General features: G+C 34.7%; 2 protein-coding genes and 1 long non-coding RNA gene across 3 annotated transcripts in view; all 3 read left to right on the top strand.

Annotated features, from left to right (window-relative positions):
• Positions 1-22,080, top strand: part of LOC143237447 (uncharacterized) — a 184,049-nt gene that overhangs the window by 127,915 nt on the left and 34,054 nt on the right. The gene's annotated exons all lie outside the window — the stretch shown is intronic.
• LOC143238466 (uncharacterized) lies at positions 4,288-11,666 on the top strand. The gene is made up of 4 exons (XR_013020593.1): positions 4,288-4,387; positions 5,141-5,248; positions 11,277-11,384; positions 11,507-11,666. It is a non-coding gene; the product is annotated as an uncharacterized LOC143238466 (long non-coding RNA).
• LOC143240504 (uncharacterized) lies at positions 13,426-20,872 on the top strand. The gene is made up of 3 exons (XM_076483028.1): positions 13,426-13,531; positions 19,057-19,407; positions 20,739-20,872. The coding sequence occupies exons 1-3, from the start codon at positions 13,526-13,528 to the stop codon at positions 20,766-20,768; spliced, it is 387 nt and encodes a 128-aa protein (XP_076339143.1). The 5' UTR covers positions 13,426-13,525; the 3' UTR covers positions 20,769-20,872.

Here is a 22,080-nt window from a genome sequence, read left to right as displayed (position 1 = left end):
AGGTTTCAATGATTTGACAGAAGCCAACCTAATAGCAAAAGAGAACCTTTGCACTTCTCTGCACTCTAGTGAACGTAAATCACCTTTTTTGGACAGACTAGAGACTGAAGATGAAAAATAGATATTATATAAAAATGTTAAGCGCTGCTCACAATGGCTCAGTGCAAGTAAACTGGCTATAGCAGAGCTCAAAATGGACCTCCACCCTAAAAAAGTTTTGTTAAGCATTTGGTGGGATATTGTTGGTGTGATAAACTTTGAGTTGCTGCCACTCAATGTAACAATTACACCAGACTGCTATTCTCAACTTTTAGAGCGCTTCAATTTTGCACTGAAAGAAAAGAGGCCTGCTTTGATCAATGGTTAAGATGTTGTGTTACACCAGGGTAATGCACGGCCCCATACAGGAAGAATCACATCTGCAAAGATTGAAGAGTTAGACTAGGAAAAACTTCCACATCCTTTTTTATTCTCCAGACCTGGCCTCATCTGATTATCATGTATTCCGAAGTTTGCAGAGCTATCTTGATGGAAAAGAGATTGGAACATATAATGATATCAAACTACCACCTCTACATTCTTTTCCTCCAAACCTCAAGAATTTTATAGAAGTGACATTCAGAAGCTTGTGAAACGTTGGTAGGAAGTAATTAATAGTAATGGAACATACAAGTAATTGTGTGGATGTAACGAGCTTGGAAGAGAAATATCGTTTAAAATTGTTTTTCTATCATAACAATAAGGACAGAACATGCACGTATTGTGACTTCATGGTTGTATCTTGTTTACATCCTCGACCATATGCAAGTCTTTACCATATCATTGTTCAGATGTGTGAATTCACTGATCAATCTGTGGTATGGTGCTCTACGTTCTGACTGTTCATGGTATCTAAAAATACAAACAAAAAAGTTTATTCCTATAGAAAAAACAGTGAATTGTTTCTAATAAGCCCGTCTTGAAATATACTAGATAAATATTTTATTTATCTTCTTTCATACAAACACCATCTAAACTATAATTATGAAATCAAACCTACAATAACAACGTAAGATTTTCATTTAAGAAATTCATTTTCTTATTTCTTCTAATTTATTTATTTACTGTTTTTAGCTATTTTTTTTACATTTCTTTACATTAAATTTATTGCAAACACTAAAATATGTTGAAGCTATAAAAAACGGAATAGTTCATCACAAACTATCTAATAAATTATATTAGATCCAGACTCTCAACAATCAGAGGTGCAAGTTACACTCATCAATGGACTGTTTATTGTCAGTGAATTCTACTGAGAAATTGTATCCTGATTATGAAGTGGAAAATCTGGACTGCACTTTGGGAATAATGTACATTACTAACTTATCTTTACAAAATATATCATGATCATAATAAGAACAAATAAAAAACAACTCTCACGTCGATAATGATTGGCTTTGACCAATTACAGAAAGAAACGAAACATTTACATAGAGGATGTAAAAAGCTAGTTTTAACGTTTGTGTTAACCCAAAGTTATAAAATGAGTTATATAGAACTTGTTCATAGTGGGGATCAGTCCCCCCTCTTTGATATACAAGTTATGAAGAGTATTGATGAATCAGTGAATAGGAAAGTTAACAAAAGAATAGCTACACAAATATATTTCCGACTTTCACCAATAGGGTTTTCTAAAGTCTATAATAAATACAATATTCATAGAACTACAGGTTAATCAAATTAAAAATTATAAAGCTACAAATTATAATACAAATTTACACCAGAAATAAACTTAGAAATGTAATCTATAAAGTAGATATGTTGTATTTTCTTCTAGTTTCCTGTAAAGTGGACAATAGTTTATCTTATTCAAGACTTCTAAGCAAATATTTGGTCAGATAATGAAATCAATACTGTTAAGCGTCTAATAATTAGATGCCATACAGTGAAACACCTGTTTGATGGTTATGTTATAGACGTAGTTCCACCACAGTTAAACATTTTACAATATCAAATATTTTTAGTGATAATTAAGTTATCTGCACTTTAATCATTGTTCTTGATGTCTTCTGATTATTTTTCAATAATATTGTGTCATAATCACGTGTCGTAAAACATGTGCATTGTTTCAAGACCTAACTGCATGGTTGATACATTCAAATCTTGCTTTCATATTTTACTTACAGGCACCAGTTTTGGTAATGTTAAGAATATAATACTTTAATGTATTCTTAAGACTAACCAGCAGAAACCATTACAAAAATGATATTTTGATCCAAGGAAGAAGACACCTCTAGATTTCCTAGCAGCATCAGAACGTTCATTCGTGGTTACTGGAATCTTGACTTGTGAAGACTACGCTGTCCACCAAACCATCTTAAATCATGTGCTTAGTCCAACAATCTGCTGTTTAGTGCAGTACATTTTAAAGCCATACAGTTTGTTAAAACATTGTGTAACTAAATGACATTTTATATTTGTGAAGTTTATCTGAATCTATTCAGTGATTACTGTTAGGTGTTCTAGGGCTCGTCATGTTGTTTCATTTTAAACAGCTCAATGACAGATTAGGTTTAGAGAACATAGTAGGAAAAGTGGGAACACTGGACAATGTGATTTCTGTAATACACAAGCGATTATCCAAGAAGAAAGTAAAAGCCTTGCACGGATTATCACTTACATTCATTTCGAACTTTTGTTTAGGTGCAGATAATTTTATAATTTTACAAAACAAAACTATACCAACTTGTACCAACAATGATTGAGCAGTTCTATTATCATGTAAAACATGTATTAGTATGGTACTAGTAATGTTATTAGTGTGGTATTAGTATGGTACTGGTAATGTTATTAGTGTGGTATTAGTATGGTATAAGTAGTGTTATTTGTCACAGACACAGAACATAAAAGACACAAAACTGTCTAAATTGTCCCTAACTACATCAGTCTTTGTTTATGTGACCAAATCAACGACATTGGGTGATCTGGTGAAACTAAGTCCATATGTGGACACAAATACTGGGCGTTACCTGCGTTTCTTTTCTGTTCTTCAAAGTACCACTATCGGACATAACATGACCAGGGTTTGTTCTAAATGTTTAAATAAAGAGAAACACCTAAACCAATGATTCTAATAAAAACCAGAGGAAGTGGCAGTCCTCTTTTATAAACAGAAATGAGAACAGTTGGTCTGTTTGTATAAGTACAAATCTGGACACTAGAGGACTCAAACCCCAAACTTTAGTTTTTTAAGATCTCGCACTTTTTTGTGATAAACTGGAAAGTGTGTGGGGGAGTGATCCAGCTAAGGAGACGTTTTCATATTAAAGTGTTCAATGACACGTCCACCAATATTTAATACAGCCGATAAAGTCAACAGCTTGAAATTACAAAAATTTAGTGGTCTGAGTATAATCCGGCATGGCCATATGGGTTCAACTCGTAATCTGTGGATCACGGGTTCGAATCCCGGCCGCACCGAACATGGTCGCCCTTTCAGCTGTGGGAACGTTATAATGTGATGATCAATCCCACTATACGTTGGTAAGAGAGTAGCCCAAGAGTTAGCGGTGGGTGGTGATGACTAGCTGCCATTCCTCTTGTGTTACACTGCAAAATTTGGACGACTAGCGCAATAGCCCTCAAGTAGCTTTGTGCGAAATTCAAAGAAACAAACTGGTATGAGTAAAGAAAATCAAAGAATGATTTTAATAAACCAGTTACACTATATATAAACCAGCTTTATGCATCAAATATTTATGTCATTAACAATAGAGCTTTTCTTACATCATGGACTATCCTTATGTAATCAATTGATTGGATCTTGGTAGCTGAATTATCATTAATAAATTAAATTATAAATCTGCGTGAGATTTTTAACACTTTATTAACATCACATGACACTTACATAGTAAGTTAATTTTGTGTATTAGTTATTACATTGTGTTTTTGGTTTGTTTGTATTGAAATCCGATTTTTAGTGTTTAGAGCCTACAATCTTATCACCGATGAGGTTGACATGAGGTGTTAGTATTATATTTAGGTTTAAACACCAGAAATTGGAAAAATATTAGAAACCGATATGCCTAAAATGTGTAGTTACGTGTGTTTTTATCACCAATAGTAGACATTACAGTGAACTACTTTTAAACTTTATTTTGCAAGTTCAGACCTGTTATATGAAATATTTAGACATGTTACTGTTTATTGTAATTAGGACATGTTTGTTCATCATGATTGGCTAGAAATAACACACGGTACGTTGTTGTTCATTTTGCACACGAATCGTTAACACGATTCAAATAAAAACTTCAACCACAGCAAATTGAGACGGGAATTATAGTTAGAAAGGGAGGTGGTAAGATTTTACAGTTATTAATAATGACAGACGCAGTGTGTAAATGTGGAGGTAGGTTGTTATTTCTTTTATGTTATGGTAGATGTACATCTAAAGTATTTGGTAATGAGGTTGTATTAAGTAGTATTACAGAGAAGTAGTGAGAGCTGAAAGTATATATGGAATTTGATTTGATTAATAAATGTTGTTGATTTTTTATATCAGTTTGCTTCAGATAATAAGTTTTTGAAGTGTTTTTAAGTATATGAGGTAAGAGTAATGTAATAATTAACAAATAGGTGAAGTTTATTTAAAGGTATTTATTATATAGCAACGGTTATCAATTTTAATATGAAAGTTTGGATATAAATAGGCTTTTTAAGTGTTTCTATAACCCCTTTTCACAGTTAACTCGGTCACTTACAATGAGGGTGGCCCTGATATATCTATTTGAAACACTAGCAATAATATTTTATTGTAACTTAAATTACACTTAACAATTAGTTTTGACTGAACACTAAAACATAATTAGAAAACTTTTAAACGACACTTTCAACTTCCCAAAATATTTATTAATGTTTTATTTATTACATGAAACGCATTTCAAACCTTAATTTTTGTAAGAAGTGCAGAATATAAGGCTGTAATAATTATTTGGCGAGTTCAGGATAATATCTATTTAATATACTGCATATTAACACCTGTTTTTACATATGTATTACTATTAAACGTTTCATTTAAATGACCTACTTTTAGTACTAGAACTAAAAGAAATGAAACGTTCGTACACTTCTCATGCCACACTTGTCATTCTTTTCCTTGAAGATCAAATCTGCACGTGTATCAAAGAGTGCACGTGTGGCAAGGAAGACGGATGTAAATGCACCACGTGCAACAAAAAACTTGAAACTGAAAGAAGTTGCAAGTGTAAAGGTAGGAAAGGTTTCTCAGATATTCTGACAGTTATTTGTATCATTTACCTGACTAGCAAAAGTTATTCATATTACAATACTTATGGTTTATAATCTTTTTAATGTTCTGTTGGGTTTTTAATTTCTTTGTTTTTTAAATGTTGCGACTAGTTTTACCTCTAAAAATGGTAAACCCCCTTACCTTGTGTACGTCCACTAAATGTTTATTCTACTCGACAAGAACAAACCAATTTCAATTCTCGGAGCTATCGGTTACTAACTGCTACCGATGTTAAAATAAACTAACTCTCTATTTAAAACTATTAAATAACGGTAACAACAATGTAAAATTTCAACCAATCATTGCAACAATGAGGAACACTCTAAAAATAAGCCAACCATGCGTCCCAGTTTGAGGGGTCTGTCCCCGATGTCCGGTAGTGTTTACTAATGTGACACAATTTTCTCGGGGTATTCCGATATTTGATCAAAAGGCATATCCTCTAAAAAAGAACGAATGTAAAATGTTAATCCGCATACAGACCTGACTTGTTTTTCACAAAAGTTTTACTTAATGTCTAGAGAAAGCAATAGTGCTGGAACATGGAAATTGTCAAACGTATTATACAAAATGCAGATAACTTGTACGGTACATGTTGAAGTAATGGCCGCTGCAGAAGTGGTGAATGTTACCATATGGAAAGCTTTCTTTTCTTGAAGTGTTTTTTGCTCCGTAATGTCTTTTACTACAGTATTTATGTTACACACGTTGAATTATTTTCTTTTTAATTTATAAATTATCTTCCTGACGTCCGAAGCTACTAAAATAAAGCTCCTTCAACAATGAATTTTATAAGAAAAAACCAAATGTATTAAAACGTTATTGCAAGGAAAACAAATGTAGGTGTTTGCAGTGTTTATCTTGGTTCTTTATTTCACATGATTGTCTCTCGGACAAAAACTGCTAAACATGTAGCTAGTCTGAGTCGCAACCCAAGGTTCACGAGTTAATGTGTTCTTTAGAAACAAAACTACCTAAACAGACTGCTTCTTTGGTAACTATTAAACCTCTGCTTAACAGTGCTATCCATAACATCAGCTTTAACACAGATGCCTGCTCTTCCAAATTTATTCAGTTTATTTGAACCAAGGATTCATTCTCTCAAACTGAGAACGAGGATTATTTTGAATGCAATCCTTTCTCCTTCACAAGAGAAATTAATCAGATTTAATGTAGGTTTAATTCTCTTCACTTACAGTGGATGCTTCAACCCGGAGAGATGCCAATTATACGTGTCATGATGCAATATTCCTTCCCAGAGGAAAAAGTGATGGCAAGTCTTCTATACTGCCAGTCGATTGCTTGAGTGACATCAGTAATATTGACAAATAGCGTGGTGTCCACTTTAAATCAAACCGACATGATTCGTCAAACGTTTTTGTTATTGTGGTGACAACTACGTTCGAAGCTTTGGAGGTGTAAACATCCACCATTTTTTGCTTTCAATTCCTGTAGACAGGCGACCTCAGGTCCCCCTTTAAGCCAATTGGCTGGTCCACTAAGGCTACGGTCAACTTAGTACCAGTGTTGGATATCCTCGACAGGTGTTATGGACACTTTATTATGATGCTGGTGTTTGGATATAGTGCTTACGAAACTGGCGTTGTTAAAGTGACCTTATTTAACATGTAGTGTCCTCTCGTAGGGCTCCATAGTGGGTGGGGTAAGTGGGCACCAAAATTCTTTTTTTTATCGTAGATCTTCCAAATACCATCTTTAAAGAAAGTGGTGGAAAACAGTACACAGGTAAACGACCACGTCTTGAAGTTTCTGAGCAGCAATCTTCAACATCTGTACCACCTGTTGTACCTCATTTTCTTATCCTACATTCTTTCAGACAAACTATTAAGGTAAGTCTCCCTCTTATATCCAAAGACGACTGGAGCGACACGCTCGCTCTCAAGTCGGTAAAAATAAGCCTTCAATCTAGTGACATATTAGTGAAAACATGCACAACACAGTGAACTCCTTTTGCATTTAAAGGCATTTGAGGGTTTACCTATTGAGGTTACACCTCGTGGTACATTGAATTCATAACGAGAAGTTATAGTTGAGAAGAATTTGAAGGACATCCCCGAGTCAGATTCTCGCTGGTTTCTCCCCTCAAGGAGTTTCAGTAGTGAGGTGAATCTCCACTCGCAAAGATGGAATTATGATGCTCACCAATATTCTCATACTGATATTTACATCACCACGTTCACCTGCCGCCATAAAGGCAGGCTATCTTAATTGCGAAGTACGGCCATACATTCCAAACCCTCAAATGTTTCCAGTGTCTAAGGTTCAGTCATTCAAAGACGTCGTGTCGTGAATGTTCCCTAACATGGGCTGGTTGTGTTCCCAGGACTCGTGATGCCTATGAGCATGAAACGGACCCTCATTGCCTCAGTTGCAATGGTTCTCGCTCGTCTTACTTTCGTTGTTGCTTTAAATGGTTAGAATAGATGCAACGCTTAAAAACGATTCCTAACATTACTTATCCTGAGGCTCAAAATTTCCTGTCCATCACCTCCTCTCGGACGTTTGCTGCTGCACTTCGTTCCACAACTATAGTGGGAGTGCAGACAGATCTGTCTCCAAAAGAATCGTTCTGAACAAAAAAAAATAATTAACTTCTTGACCTCTATGGTTAAAAGTTGAATTAACTTCAACACCCTTAACATGCATTCCAAACCCCAAGATCCACATCTTTTAGTTCTGGGTACAGGTATTCCCTAGGAGCCATCTTCCCCTTAAGATATAAAGTAATCATTCGCTCACGTCATGAATCATTAAAATCGCCTTCCAACAGAAAAACCTAGTCGATCCAGGGCAGGATCCATAGAGGTCTACATACCTCCCTCGAATAAGGATAGTAAGGAAACAAACGTGGTCATAAACAGAAGGGTTCTCCACCTAATTCGCCTACCCGTCATTAAAAATGGCCACCTTGATACAATGGAACTGTCTCTATCTTTACGTTCTAATCTGAATTACATCAAAACACTAAGTGCTTCCTACCATCCTGTTTGTCTCCTTACAGGAAACATTTCTTAATCCTGCCGCCGTTAGTCACCTTTCGGCAATTTTCTTTAGATAAAAAACAGCCTGTGTGATGTACGAATGCATGGAGGGATGGCACTATGTATTGAACAATGTTTCCTTAGTTCATAACATCACTTTGTTCTCTCTACCTGTCGCCTGAAGAGACCTAGGATCAATCATACCTTTATGCTATCATTGAAAAGCTCCTGTCTCCCTTTTAATCCCAGACTGTAATGGACAGCATCGGCTCTGGGGAAGTACTGATATTAATAAGAGTGCTCTCTGACTGCAACCTTTCTCTTTCAATCCTAATTTTATTTTCCTGCACCTAATCAGTCTTTTACTACTATAGATCTTTCAGTTTGCTTCCATTCATTACTTTCTCACTTCTCGTTGAGTGTTTACAATAACCAAGGAAGCGGAAACTATGAAACTATTTACCTATAATTTTGAGAGACTAACTGTGGTCGATGCCCTGCGTGCCCAAGTGGAAGCTGGATCATGCCTTCTTACACTGCTCTCACAACTTGATCGATGCTGCCATCGTCTGTAGGCCATCAATTGACGAATGTGTGGCAGCAGTAAATGGCTGTATTATACAAGCAGCTGCTAAATATATTCCTAAAACCTAGACATATTTTCACTATATTCTCTTCCGTGGTGGAATCCTGGCTATCGCGTGACACGAATGGCTCAAAAAACGAGCCTGGGATATTTTCCATAGATATCCTACTCTCGAACCATATCGCTTTCCAGTAGGCCCGTGCACTTACCCAGTGGGTAAGAAGTCAATGCTAGAAAGAGTATTGGATTCAGTTCATAACTGGCATATCTTATACCACCAGTTCCAGCGTCAAGAGACAATCAGTAGGTTATTGAACAATATCCCTTTCGATCTTGCTCTCTAATTGAGTAGCTGCTACCCGGAGCATCGCCAATACTCTAGGTGAAAGCTTTTGCTGGATATCTAGCACTCCTGCTTCTTTCACCTTCTTGGCCATCAAGAATCGGGAAGAGCGATCACCTCCTTCCTATCGAGATGATTGTCTTTGACTACAATCGTCCCTCTTGCACTGGTGGAACTCAAACTGGCAGTACATCGTTTGGACTTGATATACACTAACATGCTGCACCATTTATCTCCTACTTCTCTTGGTATTCTTCTGATTGTTTTTAACTTGATCTGGCAGTAGAATGTTATGCCTATCGCCAGGCTATTGTCCTACCTCCCTCGAAGACTGGGAAGGAAACCATGATTCCTTGAAATAAACGTCCAGTTACTTTGACGAATTGTCTCTGAAACCTTTATAGGGGGGTTATTGTTCGTCTTTAGTGGTTCCTCGAATCAATCTACCTCCTCACCCACTGAGTTCCAACAAGAGTGCTCCACCAAGGACCATATGATTAGACTTAAAACATCAGAGAAGTGTTTGTCAAATAACAATATCAGTGTCACACTTCAATATAAAGATTGAGGCCGTCACTAAACTCTCATTGTTGCTAACAGCCTCTGTCTATGATTTTTACATCTCCTATCACTCTTCAAACATGAGGTCGATTGAGGGCAGCCTGTATTGGACGACAGCGAACGGCTTTAACTTTCTCTCTAAAACCGTTTGTATGCACGTTTGCTCCAATCAACGTTAGTTATCTATTTGAAGATGTTCAAGCTGAATCCCTCTGAGAATCAAAATCTGAAACAAAAGGAATAGGTTGTGAATAAAAATGGGAAGAACTTCCAACAATTACGACGCACTTGTTAAGAATATGTTCCGTGACAATGAATAGCACTTGATCTCAATATTTAATGAATACATCTACAGTTAAAGGACCGTTGGATTATAAACTCATTGGTTTCTTCGGTTGCAAGAGTTCTTTGGATAAAAATAAACTAAGGTGTCTTTAAAACGTTCATTCAAGTAAATGACTTAAATGGTCACAAGAGTTCAATGCAAACTTACACCATTGTTATTTCGCCAATTTGTGTTTCCTACTCCCTCTAGAAATAACTACCAGGAATATCTTTGAATTGTATAGATCTAAATATTCATATGTAGCTTCTTAACTGTTTAACGATACTGCTTAAATGGCCTTTGATACCATTTCGTACTTAAACCTTGTGTTAATAAAGTAGCTTGAATACATAACTTGTTAAATGCTCATCAGTTACCCCTGACTGTAATAACATTTTATATGAAACTACAATCCATGAAACTAGATAGTTTAGATAATATTTGATAACATCACCAGCCCAAAGTACCTGGGGCTGCCACAGGTAACCTTAATATCGAGGTAGTTTTTATGTGATACTAAATTTGACACAAATGACACTCAGTTTGAAGTTGTTTACATAGGTGAAAAATATGTCAGTTGATTTTAGTAAATCCAACTATACACATAAAATTACCATATTTCATGTGCCTTTAACCAAATGTAACTGTTATTTACCCATAGTTATTCAGATAGCTTATGTTTGAACAATAATAATCCTCTCACTTTTGCCGGGTTTCTCCACTCCCACTGACTTCCTAATTTACCACTGAAATAAACTGATTTTGGAGGTTTAATGCTAAATTTGTCTCCTTTATCTAAATGATGTGTTTTAGAACATGAAGGTTAAACCTGTTGTCTAACATCTTAATTTAAAAATAATGGAAGCTTTTCATTAGCAATTTTAACAGTTCGTTTGCAGTTGTAACCCTACTAAAACGTCTTCACCTCCTATTAAAAGAATATTTCTTATCTTAATGAGTTGTATTTAAGAGTTATATTTAAGTGTCGTAACAAAACTACACGATATACACTTCATTATGAGAGTTAATGTTCTGTGCATTACAAAGATTGAACTGTGTTCATTCTTTGACTTATCGTGAACCACAAAGTAACGCTCCTGACATAATTAACTGTTAATGTCAACTTCAATCTATCATAACACCTAATCAATTTGTGCCACATTTCTTTCAAGATCCTTCATGCACGTGTATCGAGAAGTGCACATGTGGTAAAGAAGACGGTTGTAAGTGCACCACGTGCAGCAAAAAAGCAGAAACTGCGGGTCCATGTAAGTGTACAGGTAAGTAGAATCTTACTAGTTCGTTCATAGTGTATAATTCTTTAATTTGTTACTAAAGGTTTTTGTCCCTTGTTTAAATTTCAATTTGTATTTTACATGTAATCTTTTTTTTCTCCTTCTAGAAGGAGAAGCCTGCAGTTGTACGTCATGCACTTGCAGTAAGACAGAATGAAATTCCCTGCACGTGTTGGTCTAGTTCCTGTTTAATGAATTTTATTAGATTGTTTACATTGTTACATTTTTGTTTATCGTTTTTTCAAAATTAATAAAGTAAGCTTTATATTCCGTTGCATTTATTAACCTGAAATCACTTACCTGCAACTTCACAAACATTCATTGTACCTCTTCACACAACTATTGTAGTTAAACCGTAACTGTATTAAATGACTTTCCTTTAGATCCATGAGCTACTAATCAAAATTCAAATGTGACTGAATCGTTCTAGTAATCCAACATATATAATTACTGCAGTAGCAAGGACTTTCATCCTCCTTGGAAATGTCTGTAGGATTAGAGTGGTATTTAACGTTTGGTTAGAACAACAATCGTTAGTTAGTAAAGATAAAGGGTTTTCTAATGCGTACGAAAGAAATGACCTTAAATCCACCTCCAATTAAATCTTTCTAAAGCTACATCCTACAGTTTATGATCTCGCCGGCTGCTTCAAAACATGAATACAACACAAATACTTCCTATAATTCTTAAGCCTAATATAGGCTTAACATATATAAACATAGCATGAACTTATACCGAACATAAAATACTATTTGTTATGTTTAACATTCACAGCAACGGAATTTAACTACATTTTAACTGTTTCAACGAGTGTATTGTTTTCATATGGATAATAAGATGTGGCTGTATTTACTACAGAACAAAATCTCCTTAAAAAAGGAGACCAGATAACTTGTAACAGCGAACAACAACGTGAGTTTTCAAACCTAACCTCTGAGTAATAAAAATACAAAATACATTAAATAGAAGTTAAATGAAACGTTAATGTACGTTTTAAAAACTTTGTTCATTATCTGTTCTTGTAATGTGGTAATATATATATAAAATTAAGAAATCGTAAAGGTTATTTCGAAACAAATACTAGTTTTGATGTTCCTACTATATTGTGTAATTAGTTTAATAAATGTCTTGCTTGTTAAACCTAAAGCTACCGATTGGACATTTGTTGAACCGACAACAATTTCAGACGGCAATATTGTCTTTGTATCTTTCAAGGGAGATTTCGAACCATGTAACTTTATTCATCCATATGTTTCTTAAACGTTCCTTTACTACACTTCGGATTATTTGTTCATGAGTTTATGCCGTTTTCTATTTGCACTGTTTACTTCATTTTCCCACAATGTATCTTTGTGTGAATAATAATTTCTTACAATTCACGAAGGAGAACACATTACTTTGTTCAGCTTCTGAGGTCACCTGTCTGTGGGTTGAACTTCAACAATAATATTTCCATGTCTTAACTTTCAGTTACTCTGTACATGAACAATACATGAACAACACTATTTTTATTTGTACAATATTACTTTTCCCATATTTTGTTATTTCTTGAAAGTAAGTGAAATCGAGAATTTCCAAAGGGATGGTATTAATACTTAAGGTTAACTTGATGATTACCAAGGAAGGTCGAAACTTTTGTGCTCTGCTTATCAATAAATGGTAATAGTAGCTGTTGTAAAATGTTTTTATTTGAAGGATGTTTCTTTAAGAATTAGACGATCGTGTTTGTAATTATTATTACAACACTTACCATTTAAAAATGAATGTATCGTATGTGGGTGGATCTTTAAGAATTGTGTATAATAAAGCTGACCTAGGATTAATTCGTCTTCAATCTGGTTACACCAAATTGATTACAACATTAGTTATTGTGTGGAGAATGACTTCATAAAATAGTGTAATAAATCAAATACTTCATGCACGTTCTGAGGGGTTGGTCAATAATGAATAGATTAAGTCTGTAGCTGCAGTCTGTTCTTATTCTGTTTACATACCCTGAAAAAACAAACTTGTTTCTTTGCAGAAAGGTTGTCTTTCTTGAAGTGATTCAAAGTTCTTTCTTAACCGAGCTCATCACTGTCGGGCGTCCACCTCCGAGAGACTATATCATTCAAATTAGAAACCATATGCAGGTCTAGTAAGCTCATAAAAGTAATTACATTTACAAAATAATTAAGATATATAAAATTCAGTGTTGACAAAAATAAACGGGTTAAGTATCTTTGTTTAAAGTTAACCAATGGGATACTTGTGTTCCCAACCCGGGTAGCGCACCTGTGGTTTCAGTATTATAAACCTTCATATTTCAAATGGGGCGGGTCGTTAGAAATAAATTTACGTTGTTAAATAGTAGATAAGTTACATAAACTGTTCATAATTTTCAGTGATCAAGCAACTACCTACTTTATTTCCATCTTACATTGTTGTTAAGATCGGATCTACACCACGCAAAGAAACTCGATTTTTAGTGCTACAAACTTAACGTTGTAAGTTTTTTCTTTTGTGTAACACGTTACTTTATTTAGAAACTAGGCTTCAGATTAAATCATTAAATATTTGACGTAACAAGATAAATGCCATACATGTTTAAGGTATAAAGAGGATATCGTATATAAATATATCCCAGTTGTATTACTTTGTACATCTCGTAACATCTGAATTTTTAATCGTTCGCATTCCTAACCTACATCATATAACTACAGGTTTATTACTGGTGATATAAGAAAGTTGTAATCAGTCATTTAAATATAAATGACTGCTTAAAAATAAAATCAAACATCGTACATAGGAAGTAGTGTTACTCTATTTACTATAGTATTTCATTCTTCTGAATATACATGAAAAATAAGTCAAACAACAAACATTTCACATAATTTTAATGAAAAGTTTACCAACATTATCCGGTCTTTTAAAACATTTTGTAAATTAATGATTTACTGATGTGAATTCTTAGTTTTGTTTTCTTATATACGTAACCATTAGCTTTATAATAATTCCTGTGTGGATATGTGTTGATTGTATTTGTGTATATAATCGTAATGTTAAGTTATTACAGGTATGTGTCTGTGTATGTAGAGAAGTGACCATCTGTCACTCCACATCACATATACGTACCGCAATGATATTCAAGTAAATGGTTAGTGTGCCTATATGTATGTTTAGAGAAGGACCATATGTCACGCCACATTACATGTATTATATTCGTGTTAACGGTTTAACGGTTATTATATCTATATTTCTGTACAGAGAAGGACAGTATGTCGCATCACATACATTATAAAGTTGTGGTATTGACATTACTAGAGTAGCTACCACTTTAAGGTTGTAGATATTGACAGTACTGTGAGAGGCAATGAAATACAACACACCGAAACAATGTGATACAAACAAGAAAGCAGCTACTTTATCACAAGTAAGGTGATAGTCGACATACCTGTAACAATGTGGTGCAAACTAGAAAGCAGGTACTCTATCACAAGAAAGGCGACAGTGGACGTCCCTGTAACAATGCAATACAAACTAGAAAACAGATACTTTATCACAAGGAAGGTGACAGTGGAAATCCCTGACGAACATCCTGATCCGTTAAGTATAAATTCATTAAAACCCATACCTCTCCGAAACATATCACATTCATAGATATTCGTATATCTTTGGTTTTATCACAAAGAGAAATATCCCGGCAATTTTGTTGAACACTTCTACTCCGTACTAAACACATTCGAGAGCTAAGAACAAGATAAGGCATAACAGTACAGAAACGTGTACACCGAACATTAGACACAATTTTTGCATCTACATGAACGAGTGATATGGGACATCACGAACAAACAATTGCTGAGTGGGTGGGATCCTTAAAAATTAATGTGAATAACACATCATGTGTAACAGGCAGTATGGACGTCAGTGTCACAGTCATTAAAGTAACAAAAGGAATTCTAATTACTAATGTGCCACACGTGAGAATAGAATTTCATTAGGAAACCATCCGGCTCCCAGACACTTATCAAGTGATATGGACTGGATAGCTGCCCAACATTCACCGAAGGTAATGGGTTTTATGAGATCCTTAAATATTGAAAAATCGAGGACTGTTCAAGGTCATATTAAATCCATATGTCCGAATACATTTGGCTAGAGTAGGCAAAACCCTGTCGAGGATGTCAGCAATGTCCATGGACAGCTGACCGTCTTCTCTAAACAAATTTGTTTGTTTGAAGCCTAAAACATCTATTGCTCTATTAACTTACCTGAGAAAAGCAAAGCTATTAAAGTCTCTTTGCTTTGTAGGATAAGGCAGCGGGTTCGATAATGCTGAATGCCTGCTTGATTTAGTAAGGTTTGGTTTGGTTTGGTTTTGAAGAATTTCGCACAAAGCTACTCGAGGGCTATCTGTGCTAGCCGTCCCTAATTAAGACTAGAGGGAAGGTAGCTAGTCATCACCACCCAAAGGGACAGGGGAACTAGGGAAGTTGATAACTTCACCCTCGACTCCATTATCCCACACAACATCTGTCAATACTACAGGTATGGACTCTGTAGAAAAAGGAGTCTTGTTTTTATTACTACACCGAATAATAGAAACACTTGGTTAACAAAATAAGTACACACACCTGTTCGTTCTTACGTCTTACTTTTAGAAATCGCATCATCTGCAAGTCTTCATATACATAAACCCAGTTATAAACCCAGTCAAAATATGGGCATCAAGCTTCTTTTGAATCCTCTTCTCATCTTCAGGGAAAGAAGTCATTCTGTATTTCAGAAACCAACCCAGTAGTGACAGAACCAGCTGCCAATCTATGTATTCTAGGACCACTTGGAAATGGGTTTCTTCGAGGGGCTTTAGAATTTGTAACTGCACAAGAAGAAATAGTATTCACCAAATTATCTCTCTCTTGACCAGGAATAACAGGAGAATTATCGAAAAACAGATTAGAAGAACCCAAAGATAACCACAAAAGATTCAGGACTGATGTCTTGCTATCTATATATATAAGTGTACTGTGTAAATCGTCAGTAATACAGTCAAGCTTACTAATCTCTAATTTGTATGAATCATTACTAATGTTTAAAGACACGAGGGCACGTGACCTTCAGTAAGATGATTTTATCATTGTCTTCATCATACACATCGAATCTGATAACACCACAAGACACAATGGACGTAATGCCATTCCTGTCTTGGGCAAAAACTGTGATAAAGTGCTGACATTCGTTGTGTTTATGTCTGAATAGCAAATAAACTACATGATGTTTGCTCTCACTTACAAATATATCAGAAAGTTGTGGATCATCTGTTAAGACTTCAGATAGTAAAGAGACTGATCAACGTTCAGTTGTTTCACTAATTATGTTCTTTTTACGAGAAGTTACTTGGAATGTATTGTAATTACTGTTGAAACTAAAGTTTTTACTCTCGGAAACTTCTGAAGAAATTATTACATTCTTGGAGTTCACTGGTTTTATCGAGTCAGGTTGTGGATATAGTTCATTCTGTTTTATTCGGTACGCAAGGTTGGTAGCAGAAGATAGTTTGTATTTTAGTAGATAAAAGGATGTTGCTGAAATTCATTGTTTCTATGTTGATTGTGTAGGTTCCAGTTTTAAATCTGGGTACTTCCATTGTTGTTTGAGGGTGAAGGTCTCGACGAATTTGCTGGAACTGTAATTTGTGAATTTCTATCATCTTCTGGACATTGCTCATCTTTCGGTGACTGAAGTAGAGTTGAAGTGAATGATGTTCCCGTCTTCTTCTTTGTTTTAAGTGTTATGTAGTTTCAAGTTGTGACCACATGAATAATTGCATAGTTTGAATAGCTTCTGTGTTGGCAGTATATATTCCAGTTTTGATTATGGCTACTTCCATTCTTTATTTAGTGTAAAGTTTATTGACAGTTTAAATTGTGAATTTCTATCTTCTGGACATTGCCTATCTTTCTGTGATTGATGAAGAGTGAAGTGGATGATGTTCCCCATCTTCTTCTCCTTTCTTTTTATTACTTTGTTTTGAATACCATGAAGCTTCAGGTTGTGACGTTTCAAGTTGCTCTTGTGACTGCTTGAATAATTGCAGTGTGCACAAATGAAATCGTTGTGACCGTTGTGGACACTCAAATGTCGTTGTAAAAGTGCCTTTCTACTGAATTACTGATAACAAAAGTCACTACCTGTACCCATCACCATGTACAGACTTGGTGTGTGAACGAAAGGTAGCTTTATTGGAGATATGGGAACCGCAACATTCAAGTGATTTTATGGATATCACGAGCATGGAATCGAAATGTCGTTTAATGTTGTTTTTTGTATTAGAACGATAAGGGCAGAGCATGTAATGACTTTGTCGTTGTATCTTGTTTACATCCTCCACTACATGTAATATTTTGCCATATGACTGTTCAGATGAAGTGGTGGCATAGTGGTTTACGTTCTGACTGTTCATGGTATATAAAAATATATAGAAACATATTTCTTCCAATAGAGAAACACTTAATTGTTTCTAATACGTCCGTCTTCAAATGAATATTTTAATTTTTCTTCTACCACCAGAACAGTAATTATGAAATTAAGCCTACAACAACTATGTAAAATTTTCATTTAATATATTTCTTTTCTCAATACATAGAAGGCGCAAGTATTACTCAGCAATGAACAACTAATTGTCAGTAAATCAATACTCAGCAATGAACAACTAATTGTCAGTAAACTCAACTGAGAAATTGTATAATGATTCTAAAATGGAAAAATCTGGACTGGCCTTTAGAATTAGGTTAACATTATTTACTCAACTTCAAAAGATACATTGTGATCAAAATAAGAGCCGAGTACAAACCTGAAACATTTCATTTCGATAATGATTGGCTTCGAAATAAACGAAACCTTCACTTAAAAGATGTAAAGAGTTAGTTTTAACGTTTGTGTTGACCCAAAGCTATAAAATTAGTTATATGGAACATATCTATAGTGGGGATCAGAAATTATAATGTATGAAGAGTATTGATGAATCTATGAAGGGAACATACGAGAAAGACATGGCCACAAAGAGATGGCTATTTGTAATACGTATCTTCACGAGAAGTAAACTAACAAATATAATCTATGAAGTAGAAATGTTGTATTTTCTTGTCGTGTCCTGTGAAATAGACAATAGTTACTCTTATTCAAAACTTCGAAGCAAAGATTTGATCAGACAATGAAAGCAATACAGTTGAGAGTCTAATAATTAGATATATATAATGAAACACCTGTTTGATGGTTATGTTGTAGACTTCGTTCCACCATAGTTAAACATTTTACGATATCCAATATTTTTAGTGATAATTAAGTTATCTATACATTAATCATTGTTTTTGATGTCTCCTGATTATTCTTCTATTATATTGTTTGATAATTATGAGGAACTAGAACATGCTTTAAATCTAGGCCCTTGGTGATTGAAAAGGGTATAATCTAATAGAAACCAATATATTAATTTAGATACCAGAAATGTCTATTTATATACAAAGGTTGCTAAACACCTAGGTATAGTGTGAAGAAATAATACTTAGTAAATCAAAGAACAAAAATGTGTTTCCTTGAGTCAACTGAGTTTGACTGTAAAGAAAGCTATTATGTGTGGATAGAAAAGCATATTAATTAAAGTATGTTAAAACTGTAGGATAGTCACCTTGACTCAAGTCCAGCTCCATCAGTGACATCATCTTTAACTAATAACTTCAGTGGCGTACTGACAGAATCTTCTAGAACGCTAACAACTACGTCAACAGGTACATCAACTTCTCAAGCTCCACCAAAGCAAACATGTCCTCCAACATCTTCTTCTTCTTTCAAAACGAGGGTTAGGCCAGATAAGGATTCATCAAGTTCAAAGAAAGTACCAGTAGCTTTGTCATCATCATCATTGGAACAAACCTCAACCATGAAGAAAGCTGGGAACCCACTTACTTTAAGTGGATCTGAACTGAAGACATCAAACAGTTTGGCAGCAAGATTTACTTCTGTGAAAAAAGTAAGGTTTGATTGTTTAGATTTTTTTACAATTTTAAAATCAGTGTGCATGTAATTTTGCTGTTTAATGTCTTCCAGTATGCTGAGTAATAATAGAATTTCCAGTTCTGGTGCCCAGTCAGATGGCTTTATGTGTGATGTGAAACCTAGCATTAATTATGAATAAAAATATTATTAACAACAGTGCAAATAAAGAAAATATAGTAGCACCTTGGTAGACATGTTTAGTTGCTGAGAGATGGTGGAAATGAAAAATTGTATACAAGATGGACATTAATCATATTTAATGAGTACCGACTTTTACAGACCTCTTGATCTGGTGAACCAATTGGTGCTGAATCTGTTGACACAGTACCTACTTTTACAGACCTTTTGATCTAGTGAACTAGTTGGTGTCGTATCTATTTACTCAATATCAACTTTTACAGACCCCTTGGTATGGTGAACCAGTTGGTGATTTGTCTGTTTACACAGAACCTACTTTTACAGACCCCTTGGTATGGTAACCAGATTGTGCTGTTTCTGTTGACACAGTACCTACTTTTACAGACCCCTATTCTGGTGAACCAGTTTGTGCTGTGTCTGTTTACTTAGTACCTACTTTTACAGACCCCTTATTCTGGTGAACCAGTTTGTGCTGTGTCTATTTACTCAGTAGCAACTTTTACAAACCCCTTGATCTGGTGAAGGAGTTGATGCTGTGTCTGTTTACTCAGTACCCACTTTTACAGACCACTTAATTTAATGAACCAGTTTGTGCTGTTTGCTCACACACTAAAATATTACATGAGTCATGTGGTGCTTTTTCCTTTCATATGTATGCTAACAAAACACAACTGATACACTCTGTGGTGTTTACAAATGCTACATTAAGCACAAACAGGAGAATTCTCTAGGTAGGGAGTTCTGTGTTTGTTTATAATGCAAGTACTATGAAAACTGTTTTCATTAGGCAGGCATTTCTAGTATTGTATAATCCAATACAATGTTTGTTAATAATTGTAATCTGTTTTTTTTACACATACTATTGCAACCAAAATAATGTACATGGCACAGTTGGTGCTTAGACTGCTATGGACACATGCATATATGACTGACATAAGACACTTTTAAAGTGTTCATTTGTCAGCTTAATACAAACAAATAATTAATATCAGACTTAATATTAGTTTCATTTTCTTCTGGATTTAATTTTGTGTGAAATCTACAATTGTTAATAGAAATTTTATCTCGGTGAAATGACTGAATTCATCTGATCTTGGTATAGTTTTAATACATTTTTAGGAATATACATCTGGACTAAAGTTTGATATTGTTTATTTTAATATGTAGGAAGTAGCGAGTTCTCCTGAGCCTACTTGATGTGTAAGCCATCTTGGGTGTTGACATTGCTGTAGGAAACCACGACTACACTTCAGAACATGAAGTTCTTTAAGCTTCACTATTGTTCTTACGTGATGTTTAGAAAATATCTGACTTTACTTTCAGAAAGACATATATGTACAGCTATTTTTATGTAACAAGTGTCCTAGTGTGTACATATAAATTGATTTCTGGGTCAGATTTCTATCTTTTAAGTTCTCTGTTGATGCAAATTTATCAAAAGAAAGTATCTTCATACTATAAAATAGACATTTTTTACATGAATGTTTAGAAGTACAAAAACAAGATGTGTGGGAATTCATAAATTGTAGATAAATAATCATTTTGTTTGAAGGAAAAATCTCATTTTTTAACTTATTTAAAATGTGAGAAGTAAACAAATGTATAAGATGTTTATAGTGTTCAAATTAGTACATGTTTCAATGTTTTGAGACCCAAACAAAGAATCATGTGTATGTATATATATATTTAAGAATAAAAGTTTCAAAATGTTGGTTTAGAATTAGTTAACTTTTCCATTATCACCTTATAAAGTGAGTGTTTTGTAACTAGAAGTTTTTGGTTTTATATCCAGTGAATTAGAAAACAAAATATGTTCCTTAAATAACATTAGTTGTTAGTAGTCAAAGGTTAGGTTCGAAATGATGCAAATAACCCATGTGTAACAGATGAAACACTAACAGTTATTGTTGGTCTTGTATTTTGGAAATAAACCAAGTTCAGTGTTACTACAATAATCACTGTGGTACTAACCTGATGTATAATATCCTGTAGGTAACAGGTTTTGTTAAAACATACCTTGTTTGGGAGTCTTATATAAAGATAGTGAAAATACTCAGTGTGCTGTTATCACTTGGCCAACAGACCTGTTTCATTCTGCAGTGTTACTGTTTGTCTGAGAGACGTGTTTCATTCTGTAGTGTTACTGTTTGTCTGAGAGACCTGTTTCATTCTGTAGTGTTACTGTTTGTCTGAGAGACCTGTTTCATTCTGTAGTGTTACTGTTTGTCTGAGAGACCTGTTTCAATGTGTAGTGTTACTGCTTGTCTGAGGGACATGTTTCATTGTGTAGTGTTACTGTTTGCCTGAGAGACCTGTTTCATTGTGTAGTGTTACTGTTTGTCTGAGGGACCTGTTTCATTGTGTAGTGTTACTGTTTGTCTGAGGGACCTGTTTCAATGTGTAGTGTTACTGCTTGTCTGAGGGACATGTTTCATTGTGTAGTGTTACTGCTTGTCTGAGGGACATGTTTCATTGTGTAGTGTTACTGTTTGTCTGAGGGACATGTTTC

The sequence above is a fragment of the Tachypleus tridentatus genome, chromosome 13 (genome assembly GCF_004210375.1).
Source record: "Tachypleus tridentatus isolate NWPU-2018 chromosome 13, ASM421037v1, whole genome shotgun sequence".
NCBI lineage: Eukaryota > Metazoa > Arthropoda > Merostomata > Xiphosura > Limulidae > Tachypleus > Tachypleus tridentatus.
The sequence above is the reverse complement of the archived record's forward strand: the minus strand, read 5'-3'. Positions and strand labels throughout refer to the sequence as shown.